Source organism: Marmota monax, unplaced genomic scaffold (assembly GCF_021218885.2).
Source record: "Marmota monax isolate L192 unplaced genomic scaffold, Marmota_monax_Labrador192_F-V1.1 WCK01_AAM20220418_F8-fsc00007, whole genome shotgun sequence".
Classification (NCBI taxonomy): domain Eukaryota; kingdom Metazoa; phylum Chordata; class Mammalia; order Rodentia; family Sciuridae; genus Marmota; species Marmota monax.
Window position 1 is genome coordinate 27,956,451 of NW_026692781.1, and position 19,470 is coordinate 27,975,920.

The 19,470-nt window shown below is 34.1% G+C and overlaps 1 protein-coding gene across 3 annotated transcripts in view; it reads left to right on the forward strand.

Moving 5' to 3' along the window:
• Slc39a10 (solute carrier family 39 member 10) overlaps positions 1–19,470 on the forward strand; it is a 141,871-nt gene that overhangs the window by 116,679 nt on the left and 5,722 nt on the right. For all 3 annotated transcript variants that reach the window (XM_046447274.2, XM_058580337.1, XM_046447273.2), the window contains 4 exons: positions 7,441–7,561; positions 8,664–9,032; positions 10,302–10,382; positions 19,097–19,287. In XM_046447274.2, coding sequence (XP_046303230.1) covers positions 7,441–7,561; positions 8,664–9,032; positions 10,302–10,382; positions 19,097–19,287 — 762 coding nt within the window. The remainder of the gene's footprint in view (positions 1–7,440; positions 7,562–8,663; positions 9,033–10,301; positions 10,383–19,096; positions 19,288–19,470) is intronic.

Consider the following 19,470-nt stretch of genomic DNA (forward strand, 5'->3'; position numbering starts at 1 on the left):
TTTTAGTTACCATATTTTAGTGAGGACATCATAATATTTGATTGCCTCTAAAGGAGGGATAATTAAGATGGTGAGCCAAGAATGGCAAAAGGGAACTGGGAAGGATCAATTTAGAAAAAAATGAAAGAGTTCTAACAGCATTTTGTTCTTGAAGGGTCATCTGAAAGGTGAAATAATTCCTAAAGCATGGTAGGGAATAAGACATGGTGAGAAGGATACTGAGGCAGGAGTGGCTGGGGTGACACAAGGTTTCTCTAAGGAGACCATAGCAGAATAATTTGGAAGAGAGGTGATAAGCATTTGAACTAGATCATGGGCAATAAGGAGTGGGGGAAGAGAAGGCAATTAAGAGGATTATTTAGATGAGAATCAGTAAGAGGACTTTATAATTGGTTAGATACAAAAAATACAAATATTTAAGAATTACTTTAAAATCATATCATCTCAATAAATGAAGAAAAATCATTAAATAAAATTTAACATCCGTTCGTGATAAAAACCCTAAACAAACTAGGTATTAAAGGATCCTCCAACAACATAATAAGGGCTACATATGACAGACCCACAGCCAATGTCATACTGAAGAGGGGAAAGCTGAAAGTATTTCCTCTAAGATTTGGAACATTTGGACATTTTAGAGCGTTAGGACAGAGAAAGAAATAAAAGATGTACAGATAGGAAGGGAAGAAGTAAATTATCCCTGTTGGCAGGTAATATTATTTCTATATATAGAAATACCTAAAAGACCCCACCAAAAGATGCTAGAACTAATAAATGAATTCAGCAAAGTTTCAGGATACAAAATCATCAGTGATGAACTTGCTGAGAAACCCATGTCCTATTCATAATAGCTGAAAAAAATAAAACTAAACTAAAAAAGCCCTCAGGATAAATTTAACCAAGGACATGAAAGATCTCTACAGTGAAAATTAGAAAACACTTAAGGAAAGAAATTGAGGAAGACACACACACACACACACACACACACAAATGGAAAGACTTCCCAAGGTTATGGGTTGGAAGACTTGATATTTATAAAATGCCCATACTACCCAAAACGATATACAGATTCAGTGCAGTTCCCATCAAGATATCAGTGATATTCTTCACAAAACTACAGAGGCATAAAAGACCTCAAATAGCCAAAGCAACATTGAACAAAAAGAAGAAAGCTGGGAGCATCATAATACCTAATTTCACAATCAAGAACGTGAAGAGAGAGCCTACAGAATGGGAGAAAATCTTTTGTCACCTGTACCTCAGATAGAGCGTTAATCTCTAGGATATGTAAAAACTTAACACCCAAAACCACAAAATAATTCAATCAATAAACAGGCAAAGGAACTGAATTGCACTTCACAGAAGAAATATGAACTTTCAAAAATACATGGAAAGGGGTGGGGTTGTGGCTCAGTGGTAGAGCACTTGCCTAGCATGTGTGAGGCACTGGGTTCGATCCTTAGCACCACGTATAAAAAAATAAATAAATATCCATCAACAACTAATAAGAATATTTTTTAAAAAAATGTGAAAAAATGTTCAACATCTCTAGCAATTAGAGAAATGCAAATTCAAATTACATTGAGATTCTATCTCACTCCAATCAGAATGCCAATTACCAAGAATACAGATAACAATATATGTTGTCAAGGATGTGGGGAAAAAAGTCTACTCATACATTGCTGGTGGGACTGCAAATTGGTGGAACCACTCTGGAAAGCAGTATGGAGATTCCTTAGGAAACTTGGAATAGAACCACCATTTTATCCATTTATCCTACTCCTCCCACTCCTCAGTGCATACACCAAGGACTTAAATCAGCATACTACAGTGATACAGCCACATCAATGTTTATTGCATCTCAATTCACAATAGATCAGCTATGAAATCAGCCTAGGTGCCCTTTAACAAATGAATAGATAAAGAAAATGAGGTATAACACAATGGAATATTACTCAAGTCTAAAGAGGAATGAAATTATGGCATTAGCTGGTAAATGAAATGGAACTGGAGATATCATGCTAAGTGAAATAAACCAATCCAAAAAACTCTAAGGCCTAACGTTCTTTCTGATATGTTCTCTCTAATGCACAACAAGTGAGGGAGGAAGAGAATAGAAATTCAGAGGTTTAGACAAAGGAGAATGAAGCAAAGGCAGGGGGGATGGGCACAGGAAAGACAATAGAATGAACCAGACATAATTTTCCTATGTTCATATATGAATACACTGCCAGCAAAGTTCCACGTCATGTACAACCACAAGAATGGGATCCTAATTAGAAAAAGTTATACTCCATGAATTTATAATATGTCAAAATACACTCTACTGTCATATATTTCTAAAAGGAAAAAAAGAAATTCATCTCCTTTGCTACCCATCATGGCACCCATGCAAGCACCCCACTCAAATCTCAACCATCTGTTTTTTTTTAACAACTGAACCACAATCAAAAGCTCTTCTTAATCAAGTTTCTGCTATTCCCCCATAGCATATCCAAGTGAAAGATCTGTGCTGTGATCTGGCTTTTTCCTCTTCACCCCATCCTGCTTCCTTCCCTTTACCCTTTATTGGTGTTCTCTCAATAAAACTTTTGTACCTGCCAAAGAAAAAAAAATAAAACCTATTTCAAGACATACTACAGAACAATAGTAACCAAAACATCATGGTACTTGCATGAAAACACCTAGACCATTGGAACAGAATGGAGATCTAGAAATAAACCTACACATCAGTCAACTGATTCCCGATAAAGGCAACACAAAACATATATTGGAAAAAGGACAGTTTCCACAATAAATGGTACTGGGAAAATGACATTCATATGCAGAAGATTGAAACTTGACCCCTATCTCTCATCCTATGCAAAAATCAACTCAAAATGGAGCAGAGACCTAAACATAAGACCCCAAAGTATGAGCCTATCAGAAGAAAACATGGAGATACTTAAAGACATTGTTATGGACAATTGTTTTTCTAGATATGACCCCAAAAAGCACAAAAATCAAAAGCACAAAAAAGCAAAAATTGAAAAATGGTATTACAGCAAACTGAAAAGCTTTTGCACAGTGAAGGAAACAACAGAGGAAAGAGATAACTATAGAATGAAAGAAAATATTTGCCGACTATTCATCTGACAAAGGATTAATATCCAGGATACATAGGAACTCACAATAACACAGAAGTGGTCTAGTTTTTAAATAGGGCCAGGGATATAGGTACATGAAAAAGAAAAAAGCTCAGCATCACAAATCATGAAGGAAATGCATATCAAAACCACAGTGATAGGTCTGGGGATATAGCTCAGTGATAAAGCACTTGCCCAGCATGTGTGACACTCTGGGTTTGATCCCCAACACACAAATGCATGAGATCCCCCCCCAGTAAGAATGGCTACTATCAAAAATACTAAAGATAACAAATATTGGCAAAGGATATATGTAGAAAAGGGAATCTTTGCACAGTATTGATGGGATTGTAATTTATTATAGTCATTAGGGAAAACCGTATGGAGGTCCCTCAGAAAATTAAAAATACAACTATCAAGATTGAGCAATTCAACTACTGGGTATATATCCAAAGGAAATGAAATTAGTATATCAAAGAGATCTCTGCACTCTCATGTTCATTGTAGCACTATTCATAATCACCAAGAAAGAAAAACAACCTGTGTCCCTCACTTAGGTGAAAAAAGAAATTGTATATATACACATATGGAAATTGTATGTATACATGTATGGCATATATACACAATGGAATATTATTCGACCTTAAAAATAAAGAAGTTTTGTCATTTGTGATAACATGGATGGAGCTAGGGATTATTATGTTAAGTGAAATAAACCAATAACTCAGGCATAATAAGAAGTAGAATTTCAGAGTTCACTCATGTGGAGGTGGGATGGGGGAGGAATGAGGAAATGTTGGCCAGTGAATACTAAGTTACAGTTAGATAGGAATGAGAAGTTCTGGTGTGCTGTTGCACAGGAGGGTGACCATAAATAATGTACTGCACATGAATTTTGTAAGTTCTTTTCATAAAGAAATAATAAAAGCTTGAGGAAATAAATATACTTATCCTTATTTAAACATTATACAATGTATCCATGTATTGAAATATAACATGATATACTATATGTACAGTTTTTATGTTTTAATATTTTTAATTGTAAAAAATGGACATATGACATGAATTAACTTCTTAAGAAATACATGAAAAAATAAGCTTAAGTCACCAGGGAAATATGACTCACAATTACTTTGAAGGGTGGGCATGTAACTCATTGGTAGAATGCATGCTCAGCATGCATGAAGCCCTGGGTTCAAGCTCCAGCATCACCAAGAAGGAAAAACATATATATTATAATGAGTTATCCCTGTTAGAATGGCTATCATCCAGACAACAAAAAGTGACAATTTCTGATGAGGATGTAGAGAGAAAGGAACTCTTCTACAGTGTTGATGGATAAATTAGGATAGCCATTATGGAGAACAGTATGGAGGCTCCTCAGAAAACTAAAAATAGATGTACTGTATGACTTCAGCTATCCCTCTTTTAGCATTTATGCAAAGGAAATGAAATCAACCTACTAATGAGATACCTGCATGCCCATATTTATTGCAGCACTATTCACAGTAGCTCAGATGTGGAATCAACCTAGGTGCCCATCAATAGATGAATGAAAAAGAATATGTATATACGAAATAGAATGTTGTTAAGCCATAGAAAAGAATTAAATTGCCATTTGTAGCAAAATGGGTAGAATTGGAAGACATTATGTTAAATGAAATAAGCCAGACACAGAAAGATAAGTATCACATATTCTGTTGTGGAAATTAAAAACACCTGCTTGAATGTGAAATAGTGATTGCCAGACGTTGTACGGAGCAGAGAGTAGGACAGCAGGTACCACAGCACAGTTGGATGGAGGAGTGAATTCTGTGTTCAGCAACACAGGGTGACTGCAGTTCACATGAACCTAGTGTATGCTTTATGAAGATCTAGAAGAGAGGAGTTCATGGGATTCAAACAAAAACAAGGAGAGGAAAATGTTAATTTCTCCAATTTGATCAGCAAGCACTGTGTTCATGTTTTGAAACTGAACCCCATTAATATGTACAATTAATACGTGTTAGTAGAAAAAAGCTCATCACTGTAATAAAGTATATATTGCAATATATGTAAAGAAGTTAAAGTCCTAGTTATTTTCTCCAAATGTGTACAACTCTAACATTGAAGCAGCATATAGTATTAGGGACAAGCAGCATATAGTATTAGGGACGGTGTAGTTTACCGGCAAGTATAGAATATAATTCTTGCTTTAAGGGATAAATAAGTTGTTATTTTTTTAATATTTATTTATTTTTTGGTTGAACACAATATCTTTATTTATTTTTATGTGGTGCTGAGGATCGAACCCAGGTCCTCACTTGTACTAGGTATGAGTGCTCTACCACTGAGCAACAACCCTGGCCCTAAATAAGTTTTTTTTTTTTCCTCCATCTTATTTTGGGCCCCAATTTACTGGTGAAATTAAATACATTTTAAAAGGGAAGAAAATTGATGTAAGAGAATGGAAGTTCCAAAACATGACAGCTTTTTTTGTAAATTTGAAATTTGGAAAATAAAAAACTGAAAGGAAAACCTTTGGTTGGGTTGGGGCTGGGAGAGGTCTCCAGATCTAGGAAGGAACTCTTCAAATGTATCCAAGGAAAGGATTTGTCTAGATAAATCACTGCCTGTTCTTTAGATGAACAAGACAGTAAGTACACAACTGGAAAAGGGCACAACTTTTTTTTTTTTTTTTTTTTTTGCTTTGTTTAGTTTTCCCTTTTTTTTTTTTTTTTTAAATTTTTTATTGTTGGCTGTTCAAAACATTACATAGTTCTTGATATATCATATTTCACAATTTGATTCAAGTGGGTTATGAGCTCCCATTTTTACCCCATATACAGATTGCAGAATCACATCAGTTACACATCCATTGATTTACATATTGCCATACTAATGTCTGTTGTATTCTGCTGCCTTTCCTATCCTCTACTATCCCCCCTCCCCTCCCCTCCCCTCCCCTCTTCTCTCTCTGCTCCCTCTACTGACATTCGTTTGTCCCCCTTATATTATTTTTCCCCTTCCCCTCACTTCCTCTTGTATGTACTTTTGTATAACTCTGAGGGTCTCCTTCCATTTCCATGCATTTTCCCTTCTCTCTCCCTTTCCCTCCCACCTCTCATCCCTGTTTAATGTTAATCTTCTTCTCCTGCTCTTCGTCCCTACTCTGTTCTTAGTTACTCTCCTTATATCAAAGAAGACATTTGGCATTTGCACAACTTTTTTTTGAAGAAAGAGAATTAATTGTATTTAAATAGAACAGATACTTGACAGGCTTCTCAGAAGGATCAGTTTGTGTATTGAAAGGGAGCTTTCAGTCTGGCTGCTGGGCTGGTCAGGGTAGAGCTGAAAGGTGCTTCACTTCTATCTTACTGCTCCTCCACCTGATGTCTCCTCAGAGTCAAGATTAAACTACTTCACAGGTTTTATGGCTGGCCTCACTGAGCAAAAGCAAAGGCTTCCTGGCCCTTTTAAGACTAGTCCTGGAACAGGCACTGACTACTTCATTCTATCAATCAGAATAAGTCAGAAGGACAGCCAAAGTCTAGGGCAGAGGATAAACTCCACCTCCTTACGTGTACAGCGAAATAGTCATACAGGAACGAGGAAGTGGGTGGTAGCTGTCTTTGGAGACTGCTTCATGCCTAGCTAGCCATATAAGCTCACTTAAGCCTGACACATCATTAAGGCCTATAAATAAAACCAACAAGAAAATGCCGCACCATATAGTTAGAACCTCTGAAAGAAGAGAACTACAAATTTAGGATATACCTGAAGTATGACTCTTTTCATTATGGTATAATCAGGGCAATAAGAAATTGCATCAAGCACAGAGTAAAATTCGAATGAATAAGCTTTAATTTTTTTAACTTTTCTGTTACATTTAATACTGTGCATTGTATTCTTTAATGTAGATTACTTGAACCTCTTAGCTTAGTATTTGTTAAAATATGAAAGTTTAAGTCAAGCATTTTGGTACATGTTTGTAATAGCCAGTCAGGAGGCTGGGACAGGAGGATTACAAATTTGAGGCCAGCCTCAGCAACCTAGCAAGACTCTTTCTCAAAATAAAAAGGCTCGAGATGTAGCCCAGTGGTAGAGCAACTCTGGGTTCAATCCCCAATACTACAAAAATCAATCAATCAGTACACACATTTGGTTGGATTTTTCATCTATTTAGATCCCTTGATAACTCTCAAATTTTTTTTTCTTCTTTTCTAAGTGATTTATGTATAAAGTTAATACCAGTTGTCCCCAATAGGTGTTAACAAGGTGATATTGTTGCTAATTGTGGATACAGATTTTACTAATATCAGAATTTTTCCCCCAGGGAAAACAGAAATGGTTTATCAAGCAGAGCACAGAAGAATCAACTATTGGAAGGAAGCTTTCAGATCATAAATTAAACAACACACCAGACGCTGACTGGCTTCAACTCAAGCCTCTTGCTGGTATCAACAGTTCTAACTAAAGAGAAACTCTTAAGATATAAAAATTGCGTCTAAACTGCACCTGTGTTGTTTAAAATTTTTTGTCCTTGTGGCTTCCCTAATACTAGTTTCTAAGCTGTTTTTCTTAAATGTAAATATTTCTTGTGTCTTATGATTTGTTTAGTTAATTTCACCCTTATGCTGAAAGTGGGCCAAGAACATTATGGGGCAAGAAACATTTTGCACTTCTAGCTTAAGGAAAAAATATTTGAGGAAATCAAAGTCTTTCTAGGTAGTGAGTTGGTGTTTTACTTCTTGACAATGTGAAATCTCTTTATCTTTTAAATATGATTGGTTTAAGGTGGAAAAAGGAAAATTGCCTTTGTGCTTGAAGGAGCATGGCCTTAGTCTTTATTAAAATTTGCTCTGTTTGTATTCTGATTGTTGTAGGTGATGAGTGAGGTAGCTTAGTTTTCAGGGGAACATAAAAAAATGTTTTTTAACCTAATTTTCTCATTTTCTGTTTCAACTTATTTCCCTGATGGTATCAATGATTTTCTGCAAAAAAATTAGCAGTCTTAGAATCTAATGGTATAACTCTGCCCCAGAATACAATTGGGAAGTATCAGGGTCTCTGTCATAAAAAAAGAGCTTTGAAAAACTAGTTGAAAGGTCATCCTCAGTTAAGAAAAAAGTTCCTTATCACATGTTTCTTCCCTGCATGGGATTCTGAACTTCATTCTACCAATGATCTTTCTCAGTAGCATTGTCATATAGGTGGAGCATTGAGGGATATAAAGAACTTTACCATCAACTAACTGTATGACTTGGGAAAGTTTTGTAAATTTTATTTGTCTTTGTTTTTTAAATAAGAAGTGGCTAGAGTGAGTTACCACTAAGATTCCTTTCTCTGAACATTTTGGGTTTATTTTATCTAGTTATTTAGTTGATGAGTTTCCAAAAACATTGTTTTGTGGGAATTGTTTCTAAATAGTTTTAGGGAAGTATATTTATCAGACTTATATTCACTTAAGAAATGTTCATTGCATTGCTGCTCTGTCTGGGTTTAAAAATGAGCAAATATTCATGCATTTACTTATAAAACATCTCTCCTATAATTTAGGAACCGATGACTCAGTTGTTTCTGAAGATCGACTTAATGAAACTGAACTGACAGATTTAGAAGGCCAACAAGAATCCCCTCCTAAGAACTACCTTTGTATAGAAGAGGAGAAAATCATGGACCATTCTCACAGTGATGGATTACATACCATTCATGAGCATGATCTCCATGCTACTGCACATAACCACCATGATGAGAATAAAACTGTGCTGAGAAAACATAATCATCAGTGGCACCACAAACATTCTCATCATTCACATGGTCCCTGTCATTCTGGATCAGATCTGAAAGAAACAGGAATAGCCAATATAGCCTGGATGGTAATCATGGGGGATGGCATCCACAACTTCAGTGATGGGCTGGCAATTGGTAAGTGGACTATACTTGAAAGTTGGGTTATAAATTTTGTTTTTTTTTTTTTGTTTTTTTTTTTCAGTATTAAGGATTGAACCCAGGACCTTCCATACTGTTAGGCAAGAGCTCTACCACTGAGCTGTACCACAGCCCTTTTAAAATTTTGAGATAGAGTCTCACTAAGTTGTACAGGCTGGCCTAAAATTTCCAATCATTCTGCCTCATCCTCCAAAGTAGGTGGGATAACATACATGGGCCATCACACCTGGCTAATTTGTTGTTCTTTAAAGATGCTTTTCTTCTTTCAATATGTCCATATAATCCTATGAACTATAATTCATAAGACTAAAATTTATGTAGAGCTTATTAACAAATGTACTAGTATGTATTACTGTGTCATTTAGTTTTTCCAAAGGATGTGTTTTCATGTTTTACAGATGTATTTGGAAATTAAAGGTAAAATTTCAGTGTTCATTTATTTTATTTTTTGGAAATTAAACAAATGTGTATAATATACTTCTTAAATAACTTGATTTCTCAAAGGATAGTCACTTTATTGAAAAAGCTATTTTAATGTTACATTTTCAAATACATTTGTATATTCCCTAAAAGAAAACAGTTTAATTTCAATCGTGGAGTTTTTTCATTTTGAAAAGGTGAAGAAAATATTTACAACACGAAAAATCGTGATAATAATACATTATAATACATTCAAATATATTATAATATTTTTGGTACCAGTGAATGAACTCAGGGGTGCTTAATGAGTGAGCCACATTCCAGCCTTCTTTTTTTTTTAAATAGGATATTACTAAGTTGCTTAGGGCCTTGCCGAGTTGTTGATGTTGGTCTTGAATTTGTGATCCTCCTGTCTCAGCCTCCTGAGTCACTAGAATTACAGGCATGCACCATTGTGCTTGGCAAATACATTAGAATTTTGCTAATGTAAACTCATCTTACCATTTTAGGAGAACATTAAATGTGATCGATATGTGACTATCTTTGAGAGAGACTATTAATTGCCCAAAAGCAGGCTTTGCTTTCTTTCAGAAAGCTGACTATATTTTTACATCTACAGTAGCTATTAATACTAAAGGATTCTTCTGGTAGACTCAGAATATGTACTCACTATATTTTCAAAAACTCTAGTATGTAAAATGGGTGAGTTATGCATATAAGTGAAATTAACTTAGATATGCAGAAGAGACAACCAGTCATCATTAATAAAAATGGAAAAACAGAAGAGCTGCAATATCACTTGTTTTTGTTTTAAATCTTCCTCAGGAGCGGCTTTCAGTGCTGGATTGACAGGAGGAATCAGTACTTCTATAGCTGTCTTCTGTCATGAACTGCCACATGAATTAGGTAATATAACCTTAAGAATTTTTACCAGATTTCTTCAAATCCAAGACTTTCCAATTGTAGACACTCCATACTTCAGAGATGTTAAAACAAAAAATGGCCAAAATAACAACTGTGAGGTGTCGTTAATTGTAATTGTATATCCTGACATAAAATATGAAAAAAAATGTGTTTCTTAAGATTCATGAAATGTTTATTTCTGTGTGCTTTCCTTTGCATTCAGGAACATCATTATGTTATTATATGAAAGAATCAGGGCTGGGGATGTGATGCTCAAGTGGTAGCGCGCTCGCCTGGCATGTGTGCGGCCAGGGTTCGATCCTCAGCATCACATACAAACAAAAGATGTTGTGTCCGCCTAAAACTAAAAAATAAATAATAAAAAATTTTCTCTCTCTCTCTCTCTCTCTCTCTTCTCTCTATCTTTAAAAAAAAAAGAATCATAAATTATGACCAGTTCACTGAACATAATGTTTAAAAAAGTATTGTTTCTTAAGTACCTGATTTTACTGGTAACCCACTTTTGATTTTGTTTCATATACCATGCAAACTATTTATATTTTTAAAAGAATCAAGGCAAAGTGCACAGACTGCATAATTGGAAGTTGGCCTAGATGTGTGTAAGGCAGTCTTTTCTTCTTAAATATAGAAAGATACTGTCCCCAAAAGTGTACTGGATAATTATGAAAGAAATTGGACTACAGTCTTGACTAGCACTAGCACCAAGGGTTTGGAGTAGTGTTATTAACTTCTAATCCTCTTAAGCATGAGGTTTGATGATTCTTTATTTTATATGTATATACACATAGACACACACATATTATATGTATGTGTGTGTATGTTTATTTTAATATTGTGTAATCTTAATACCCCAAAATCTCAACATTAATTTTTCATGTGTTTTAAAAAAGTGGACCTTAATGCCCCAAAATTAATTTTTAAAACCACTTAAAAATATTTTTTAATGTTCTCTCATTGATTAATAGATTTTTTTCCTCTAATACTAAAAATGCACAATTTTCTATTTAGGTTGGGCTTTCTCCTTTATCTTCCTATTCACTTCTCTTTCCCTGTTATAGACTTATCATTTTCTTATGTTTATTGTGTAATCATTGTTATATGATCCAAGGAATATGTATGGGTATTTATATGCACGCATTTTTATATAAATAGTATGATGTTTATATCCCATTCTGTTTATTACCTTATGTTACTACCATTGTGTTTTTAAACTCTACTCAGTTACCGTGAATTGATTTAAATTATTATTTTTACCAGTACTTAAAGGTATGCATTCACCACTTTTTGCATAGTTAGCACCTTGTGTTAGATATATACCTTGTGGCCTTTTAATTTCTGGCCACCACAAATAACGGTACATTGAACATCTGTAAATGTAATACTTACTGATCTTGTGAGAACATATTTTATGCATATTCAAGGGACAGAATTGATGAGTCCTAAACATGCATACCTAAGAAATACCATATCATTATCCAAGTAAAGCTAGATTCATTGGCTTCACTGGTGTAATTTCCAGCCAGCAATACCTAATGTTGCCATATCTTTGCCAAAATTTATCATTAACTGAATTGCTTGGTTTTGTGGACTTAATAAATGTAAAATATTGCTTTGTTGTTTTATTTGATATTTATTAATCATCCAGTATCTAATTTCTCTTTGTGTGTTTCTCTTTAATTATAGTTAAAGATGTGAACATGCATTCATATAGAAAACATTCGAGGGAAGTGGAGATGGCATTAATTCAAAATAAAAGAACTCCACATTTTAAGAATCCGAGGAGTTTCTTCATGTGCTCTTTCTAATTTAATTTATTTTTGAAAACTCAGATCTGGCTATGAAATGTCATTATTAATTTGATTATATAATTGCCTTGATTGGTAGTAACCTTATTTGCTTGTTGTTAAGAAAGTTTATTTATTAATAGAATTTGCTTAAAAATCAGTATCACCCTACAAAAAGCAGAGCAATGTATTAGTACACACTTAGCATCTGTTCTGTAGGGCTGAATTCCTATGGTTTTGTTTACCTTGCCAACTTTGGGCACATTATGGTAAGTCTTGGTTTTATTCCATAATCCTTTCCCCATACGAGGTCATTGCTGCCTTTGTTGTGTTTTACTTGGTCAATTTCCACAGTTGTACATTTCTGGCTTCATTTTGTTCTGTCTCATATGCCTTATTACCAGGTATAGCTTCTTAAATGAGATGTGCTTATGTAATCAGAGTCTTCAGTTGCCTCCTTTATGTATAAAGTAAAGCTAGATTCATTGGTTTCATTACAGTGGCCTTCATTTCTGCCCTCTGCTTACCTTTCCAGTCTTCCTCATAATACATCCTATTGCATATTTTCTACTTCACCTAAACACAGTTTTCCAGACAGGCTGTATGAGTACCTGAATCTTTTACTTTGATGATACCATCCTTCTTGATTTGTCAATACCTCTATCCCTAATTTATCATGTTAAGTATGACTCTTACTTTCTCCATCTTCATTACTGTCACTTACTACCCTATACCTTATATTACTCTTCCCTCTAAAATTTATCACTTTCTCTGGGTGATCTTCCTTTTGGTACTTAGTGTATTTCTTTTTATAGATGTTCCATTTCTTAAGCTATAGGATTTTTAATGTGCACATACTGATGTTAGCCCAACTCCATAGCAAAACAAATCAGGATTTTCTATCAGCTTTTTAATATGAATAACATTTGTCCTCATATTTCAATCTTTCACTGTTAAAAAAAAAAAAAAAAACTACTAGTAATAGATTTGTATTGTCACACACATATCCATCCATTGCATACTAGGAAAACCTCTAATTAACCTTCCTGGTCATCTATCCAGTGCCCCTAAATGAAACATGTCAGGCCACTTTGTGTTTAAATGTGGTTTTATTGAATTGTCCTAGCTCTGGAGGAATCTAGTATGGCACAGAATTGAAAACAATGAATTTTAGAGATGAATGATAGTTGCTTTCTTGCTGCTTACTCCTTTGTCATTGAAGGAATGACATGAGATATTCCAGCAATGTGGAGAACAAATGCACTATATCAATTAATGTGTAAGCCAGCCCTTGAAATCCAATGCAGAACTCTGGGAAAAATCCTGGATTAGAGAACCTTCTTGGGTCACTCAACCATTCAGACCTCAAGTATCTACCTGTTTTGTCCCCCAAACCAGACATTGAGATGTTGCCGCTGCTTTGAGAAGAAAATTAGCACAAAGTTTACTGAACTTTGTCAAAAAGGAAGTAAGTGTGACTTCATGAAGTGAAGCACCAACTGTAAATAACGGAAGTAAAAACATGATCATAAATCCTATGTTTTCCCTTGAAGGCACAACAATGGGGTAGTTTTGTAAAATAGGACCAGGTGAAAGTCCCTACTTAGATCATCTATTTTTATTTACTTGGGCAGGAACAGGATGTGGATATGGGCAGAGAAGCATCTTCCTCAGAACTTCTAAGCTCGGGGAAAATCATTCCTCTATAGACTGAAATAGCATGGTGGGTTAATAAGAAAGAAGTTGTTTACCCACTTAATAGTTTAAGATGTTGACAAAGCAATAATAGATCACATTTCAGGAAAATTTATTTAATTAAATCTCTTTGCCCTAATTATGTTTTTGATTGTGAATTCTTAAAACTCTTACAAGATTTTCTTACTAACGTCACATCCCAAAGAAAACTGAGTATTTAAATTATATTTCAGTACATTAGAGACAATACATTGTTTTTATTTGGTTAGGAATATGATATGAACAACCCTTAGAACCTTAGAATGATAGAAAGCTCAGGGAGATTCACTCTTAAGAGGCATGAAGAAATTTAAACCATTGAGGAAGTAGCATGCCCATGAAAATGTTACCCTCAAGTGTGGTAATGGGTGAAATTGCCTGGCTTATTAGGTCTGTACACTTCTATTTTTGCCAAACTGTAGCTGTATAAGTAAGTTACAATATTCCTTTGTTGCATTCTCTCCCTTTTTTCACACACTCCTTCAGTAAGCAACTGTTATAAGCATATGAAAAGTAATTTATAAGAAGGCCTGTAAAAAAAGTTTAGAAAGGGGAATGAAATTGGGGTTAATCTAGAAGAATATGTAATCTAAATTCTCTTCTTGATGTTGCATAATATATTTCAGCTTCAAATAACATTTTGATAAATAAATGCCATATTTTTAGATAGCTCAGAAAGTTAGATTGCTTATAATGTTTTCCTTTTCCTCTCAAGTACACTAAGGGTTAAACTGAAATCCAAAATAAATTTTCCATAATTTGCTAAATTGTCTGGAAACAATTAAACAGTCATTGTATAGATTTATATGGAATTCTCATGTATATAAATAAGCATTACTTAAGGATAAAAATCTTAAAATATATTCTTGTTTCAAAAATATCAATAATTAATGTAGTTATAATATTGGATCATGTTAATTCAGTAGCTTTGGCAAACACCTCATTCATTGTCCTAATGATGCTCCTTGTCAGCAGAAAGAAAGAAGTTTAATTCATCAATTGATGAATAAACTTACATGTTCCATATAAATTACAGTTCTGGGATCCTTTGACGTACTTTTGAAATGTTTAAACAGATTTTTACTGAGAAGGGAGGTGGAGAAAATATGCAAAAACCTTTGAGAATTTATAATCTGAAATAAGAGTAGGACAAAGATAGATTTTTAAGTGAAATCTATAATAATCTTGACATAAAGATTATTATATAAAATGGTACTGTTTATGCAGTCTGTAATTGGAAATAGAATTTTTTATTTTTTTTAATTTATATATGACATCGGAATGCATTACAATTTATATTACACATATGGAGCACATTTTTTCATATCTCTGATTGTATACAAAGTATATTCACACCAATTCATGTCTTCATACATGTACTTTGGATAATAATGTCCATCACATTTCCACCATCATTTCTAACCCCATGCCGCCTCCCTTTCCCTCCCACCCCTCTGCCCTATCTAGAGTAAGTACTGTTTGTAATAGCTCTAAAAACATGAATTATCTAGCTCTAGTCTAAACCATATATGGATAGAATCTGTATACTGAAAACCACAATCAACTAAAATGCTGTTGAAGGAGATACCAGGTTCATGGACCAGAAGACTCAATATTGTTGAGATGTTAATTCTCATAGATGTAGTATGTTCATGTTAATTCAATAGCTTTGTCAAAAACCCTGCAGACTCTTTTGCAAAGTATGTGAGCTTTAAAGAATTTTTATATGGAAAGGGAAAGGAACTTGAATAGACAGAAAATTTTGTAAAAGGACAACTAAGGTGATTTTGAAACAGTTGGGATTGTAAAACAATAGAGACATATATCAGTGGAATAGTTTAGAGCCTTCATATATTTGCAGTTTATTTTCAACAGAAGCATAAAGGAAATTCTATATAGAAAGTCTTGTCAACCAAAGAGGCTGTAACACTTGGATATCCATTTGCAAAAAAAAAACCCTTTGCACTTTGCCCCATAGACAAAAACAAACTCAAAATAGATCATCTATCTGAATGGAGAATTAAAAAATGTAACATTTCTAAAAGAAAACATAGGAGAATGTCTGTGTGTTCTTGGGTTAGGCAAACTGTTCCACGGCACTGAAGGCAAGATCAGCTAAGGAAAAAAGTTTAATACAAATGGACTTCATACAAATTAACAGCTTCACAAAAGACACTGTTAAGAGAATAAAAAGACAAGTCACAGGGAAATATTACTTGCAAAATACATATCTGACAAAAGGTCTTTAGGGCCATAATATTTGAAGAACTCTCAATTTAGTTATGGGAAGACAACCCAGCCTCCTTCCTGCAAAATGGGCAAAAGATTTAAATAGGTATTTTACTAAATAAGGTGAACAGATGGCAAATAAACCTGAGGTTTTAGTGCTGGATTAGTGATTATTGTCTGGCAAGGATATGGAACAGCTAGCACTCTCATACATTGCTGATGAAAATGCACATACTTACCGTATGGCCCAGCAGTCCCATTTATTAAGTATCTACCCAAGAGAAATGAAAACACAAAAGTCAATTTATGAGTAAGTATAGTGACTTTCTTCATAAGGACCCAATACTGCAAACAACCTAAATGTATTTCAGATGGTGAATCGATAAAATATGATGCACCTATTGAATATTATTGAGTAATAGAATGTATTTTCCTGATAGATTATATATCAGGAAAAATATATATAATCTCTATATATAGATGTGGATGAATGTTACAGGTATTATGCTAAGTGAAAAAATACAGACTCAAAAAATGCATTACGTATGGTACCATTCATGATGTTCTGAAAAAAGCAGAACTTTTAAGAATAACACAAAGCAGATCCTTGGTTGTCTAGGGGTGAGCAGTCTAAAGGAATTTATGGTGGAAATGAAACAGTTCCAGAGTTTGATGGTAGTTATGGGTATAATGATATGTGTGTTGGTCAAAAATTCATAGAACTCTACATTAAAAAAAACACACAATAAAAGTTATGTAAGTTGTGCCTTAATTTTTAAAAGTTAAAACTAAGTAGACCTGCATCTTGAGTAGTTAATTCGTGCTGTTTGGTTGCTACTTAAGAATGAACAAAATCATTGTATTATCCAATAACAGTGAAGCCACAAAGTTGATATGGTTTGTCTTGACAGGTGGTTCATTGAGTATTAAAACATGCTCCTTTTAAAACCCCATTATAAAACTCTAAAAGGAAACAATGTATTTCATAAATAAAAGACACTCCTGTAGTCTCATTTTGTATTACATAATCCCCTGCTAAATAAAATTAACCCTTGAGCACTGTCAAATTACTGAAAACATGGAATAAAAATTTGTGGAGGAAAGAGTTAGGTAGCTTGGAGGAAGCTGAGGGGAAAAAAGACAGGAGAAATTAACCAAATGCCAGGGGAGAGAAGAGGTAAAAGTCGATACTAAATCCCAAGTCTCATCAGGAAAATTAAGGTACAGTATTTAGAGAAATTATATTCCATTATATATATCAAAGTGCATTCTAATGTATAACTAGTTAAAACAAATAAAAAATGAACTTTTTAAAAAAGGTGCAGTATTTAGGATCTGAAGGGAAAAGGTATAAGAACAGTATTAGGTGGAAACTAGAGAATGGCAATTTAAAAGTCATTGGAAGTTGTAGTCCTCTGGAGTGTCATCTTGACTTTCCAGAGCAATAGTGCCTTTTGTGGTTGGTAGCAATTTGTTGGAATAGGGAAAAATAATGCCTTGTCACCAGTGTCTTTGCTGTCAACAGGCTTGGACTTTGTAGTCATAACTCAAGGTATAGAAGAAATAGATCATGCATTTTTAGCATATACTTAAGTGTTCAAAAATTGATTGGATGTTTGTACATTTAGTAACTAAAACAAAAACCTGCTAAAATTAAAAGCAGTGCTTTTGACCCTTCTGTTTGAAGAGTATTATCTCTAGCAGAACTTTTATGGTTCTACTGATAATCTCCCTGAATAGTAATTAGTCATTTTCCTCCTAATATTGCAACTTAAGACAGAGTTGAGAACTCCATTTCATTACCACCCTAAATTCTCTTAGGCCTTAGCTTCTGGACAAAGATATGCTTTGTGTCCCTGAAGTTTTGCCTTTTCTAGAATACCATGTGAGTGAGATTGTACATAGATTTTTGAATCTGGATTTTTTCACTCGGCATAATGCATGTAAGATTCATCCATGTAATGAGATTGATCGAATTATGTTCATGTATGGATATGGCAGAATAAATTCCATTATTTTAGTGGAATTTACCAAAATAAAATTTTAAAAGATTCATCTATGTTACTATATATATCAGGAAATGAATTTTTATTGCTCAGTAATATTCATCCCAAAGGTGAGTCACTTTGTTTATCCATTCATCCACTGAAAGACATTTAGGTTGTTTCCAGTTTGGGGTCTTATGCATTGAAGGGAAAAAAAATCAGCTTGGTTTTGTTTGTTGATCCATTGAGGCACTAGTATGTGTATATGTCTTTAGAAAAAGAATTCTTGGATTTTCCCTCTTGTTTTTGTCTTGCTTCAGCTCTGTGATCATGGATGATTACACAATCAACAGTGTACCCATGCTTCATCATCACAGGAACCCGACAGTGACTTGGGGCACAACCTTTTAAGAACCTGGTGTTTATTCTCTTTTAGGCATTGTTGATGCTTTAAAGAGCATCAGCCAGGACATTCATGTGCACCATCGTGGCAGCAAGGAAGATGGTGGGGAAAGTTCATTATTCTTCCACTTCTAAGATTTTCAGAATTAAGGTTTAATGGGGGGAGGGGGCAGAAATGGAAACAGCATAAAATGTACTTAAAGAACCTGTGATCTATATTCTTACTTGGGCCATTTCCCTTTGAAGAAAGAGCAGAAGTCAAAACAGAAAGCTCTTGTTACAAAAAGAGATGGTTCTTTTTTTTCTTCTTTTGTTAAAAAAAATCTTTTATTTTGTTATCATACAGTAAAAGTGTCTTGTGTATATAGTTCTTTGAATTTTAACATGTATACAGATATGTATAACCACCACCATCAGAATATCAGAACAGTTCTATCATCCCCAAACTCTTACCCCACACAATGTTATTAAAGATATATCTTTTAAATGTTATTCTTAATTTTTTTTTTCAAAAAATTTTTTTAAATCCTGTGGTTTTAAAACTTCCATGTCTTAATTGCAGGTGATTTTGCAGTTCTTCTTAAAGCAGGCATGACTGTAAAGCAAGCAATTGTATACAACCTCCTCTCTGCCATGATGGCTTACATTGGCATGCTCATAGGCACAGCCGTTGGTCAATATGCCAATAACATCACACTTTGGATCTTCGCAGTCACTGCAGGCATGTTCCTCTATGTAGCCTTGGTGGATATGGTAAGATATTTTTTATATACATATATATTTTGTTGTTACTGTGGTAAAACCTGAAAATAGAATGTAGCTTACAAAAATGGAAGAAATCTTTGAAGTCAAACTTTTAAAAATATAAAATATCTTAAAAATAGGTGATATCAAAACTTTAGCTTAAAGTTAATAATTTTGCTTTATATCCCAAAT